The following is a 1,438-nucleotide window of genomic DNA, read 5'->3' as shown; positions in this document are numbered from 1 at the left end:
CAACCATTAACGGGAGTGTTTCATTTATGTCTGTTTCACTTTGACTTAAAGGAAACATTTCCAAATTCCCTTCGACAGCTTTTCGTTTCCAAATCTTAAGTTTTCTTTAGAAAGCTTTCATTTTGTAAGTGGACGTTAGAATGTTTTCTTCTTTTCCTTTCAAACTAGTATTCAAAATACTGCGCTGCTGAAATATATCGGCCAAAAACTGTAACCTGGCAATCCAAAATTCGGAACGAAGAAAGTCACAAATATTAGATTGTTTCATTTCTTCAAAGAACGCAAGAAGTTCGTTTCGTAGCTCGTGTACATGGGTAAGTACTTTTCCTGTAAAAGCAGCCGTTTTTGTTGGGTATCCATTTCGGTATAAAACTTCGAATATACAAGATTTAACAGGTCTTGTTTTAATAAAGTTTACCATCTGAACAACTTGATCTAAAACTTCTTTTAGTTCTTCTAATGTTTTTGCCATCAAGACCTCTCTATGAAGAAAGCAGTGAGTAACGATAACATTTTAATTTAGTTTTTTTACAAAAGCTGTAAGACCCTTAACACAGCTTACCACGGAAGGGGCTCCATCTGTACAAATACCCACACATAATTTCCATGATAACTGCCAGTTATCAAAGTATGTATTCAGAATGTTGATAACGCCCTGTCCTTTTGTAGTGGCAATTAATTCTTTGCAAAAAAGAAACTGATTTACTATTTGATCTTCATGGATAAATCGAATGAATGCTAAGAGTTGCGCCTTGTTGGTGATGTCTGTTGACTCATCAACTTGCAATGCAAAAGGTGAATACTTAAATTTATTACTACATACATTTTTCTCGATATCAGAAGACATTTCTAAATTGCGCCTGTGAACTGTATCGTTGGACAGTGGAATCTTGCTTATTTCGTTTGCTGCTTGATTCCCAAGCATTGTCGAGATTACTTTTTTGCACACAGGCGAAATGAGTGACTTGCCTATAGTATGAGGTATCATACTTTCTGCTATCAGTTCTGAGACTTGGTAGGGGGTGATTTGAGCTTTCTCAGAGACAGTCATTTCATTTATGAAAGAACTTGCCACTTTAGTTCGCCTTTCAGACAATGTCTTGAAATAATTTGTAGAATTATCTTGCAAATGAGGATAGTTAGTTTTAAAATGTTTGCTCAGTTTACTAAGAAGCAATGATACATTTGATATTTCATTTGCACATACAATGGTCTTCATTTCCTGTCCATGTGAAACAGTAAAGCTTAAATAACTTACATCGTACTTACATCGTGCTAGGGTTCAGCGTCTTCATCAGACCAAACCAAGGTGGAGAAGTCCACTGCATGCAGCGGTAGCATGTTATCGACAAACAGGTCTACAATTCTTCTCTCCACCATAGACTGACGGACGTTACTGGCAGCAGTTTGGGCAAACGTCTCGCCAATGCTGAGCTTA

The 1,438-nt window shown here is 36.8% G+C and overlaps 1 protein-coding gene across 1 annotated transcript; it reads right to left on the bottom strand.

Moving 5' to 3' along the window:
- Positions 1-514: 514 nt before the first annotated feature.
- On the bottom strand, positions 515-1,219 carry LOC106883677 (protein ZBED8). Its single transcript, XM_014934781.1, has one exon. It carries the CDS (start codon positions 1,217-1,219, stop codon positions 515-517), a length of 705 nt encoding a protein of 234 aa, XP_014790267.1.
- Positions 1,220-1,438: the final 219 nt, after the last annotated feature.

Source organism: Octopus bimaculoides, chromosome 2 (genome assembly GCF_001194135.2).
Source record: "Octopus bimaculoides isolate UCB-OBI-ISO-001 chromosome 2, ASM119413v2, whole genome shotgun sequence".
NCBI lineage: Eukaryota > Metazoa > Mollusca > Cephalopoda > Octopoda > Octopodidae > Octopus > Octopus bimaculoides.
Note: the sequence above shows the minus strand (reverse complement) of the source record. Positions and strands in the feature narration are given on the sequence as shown.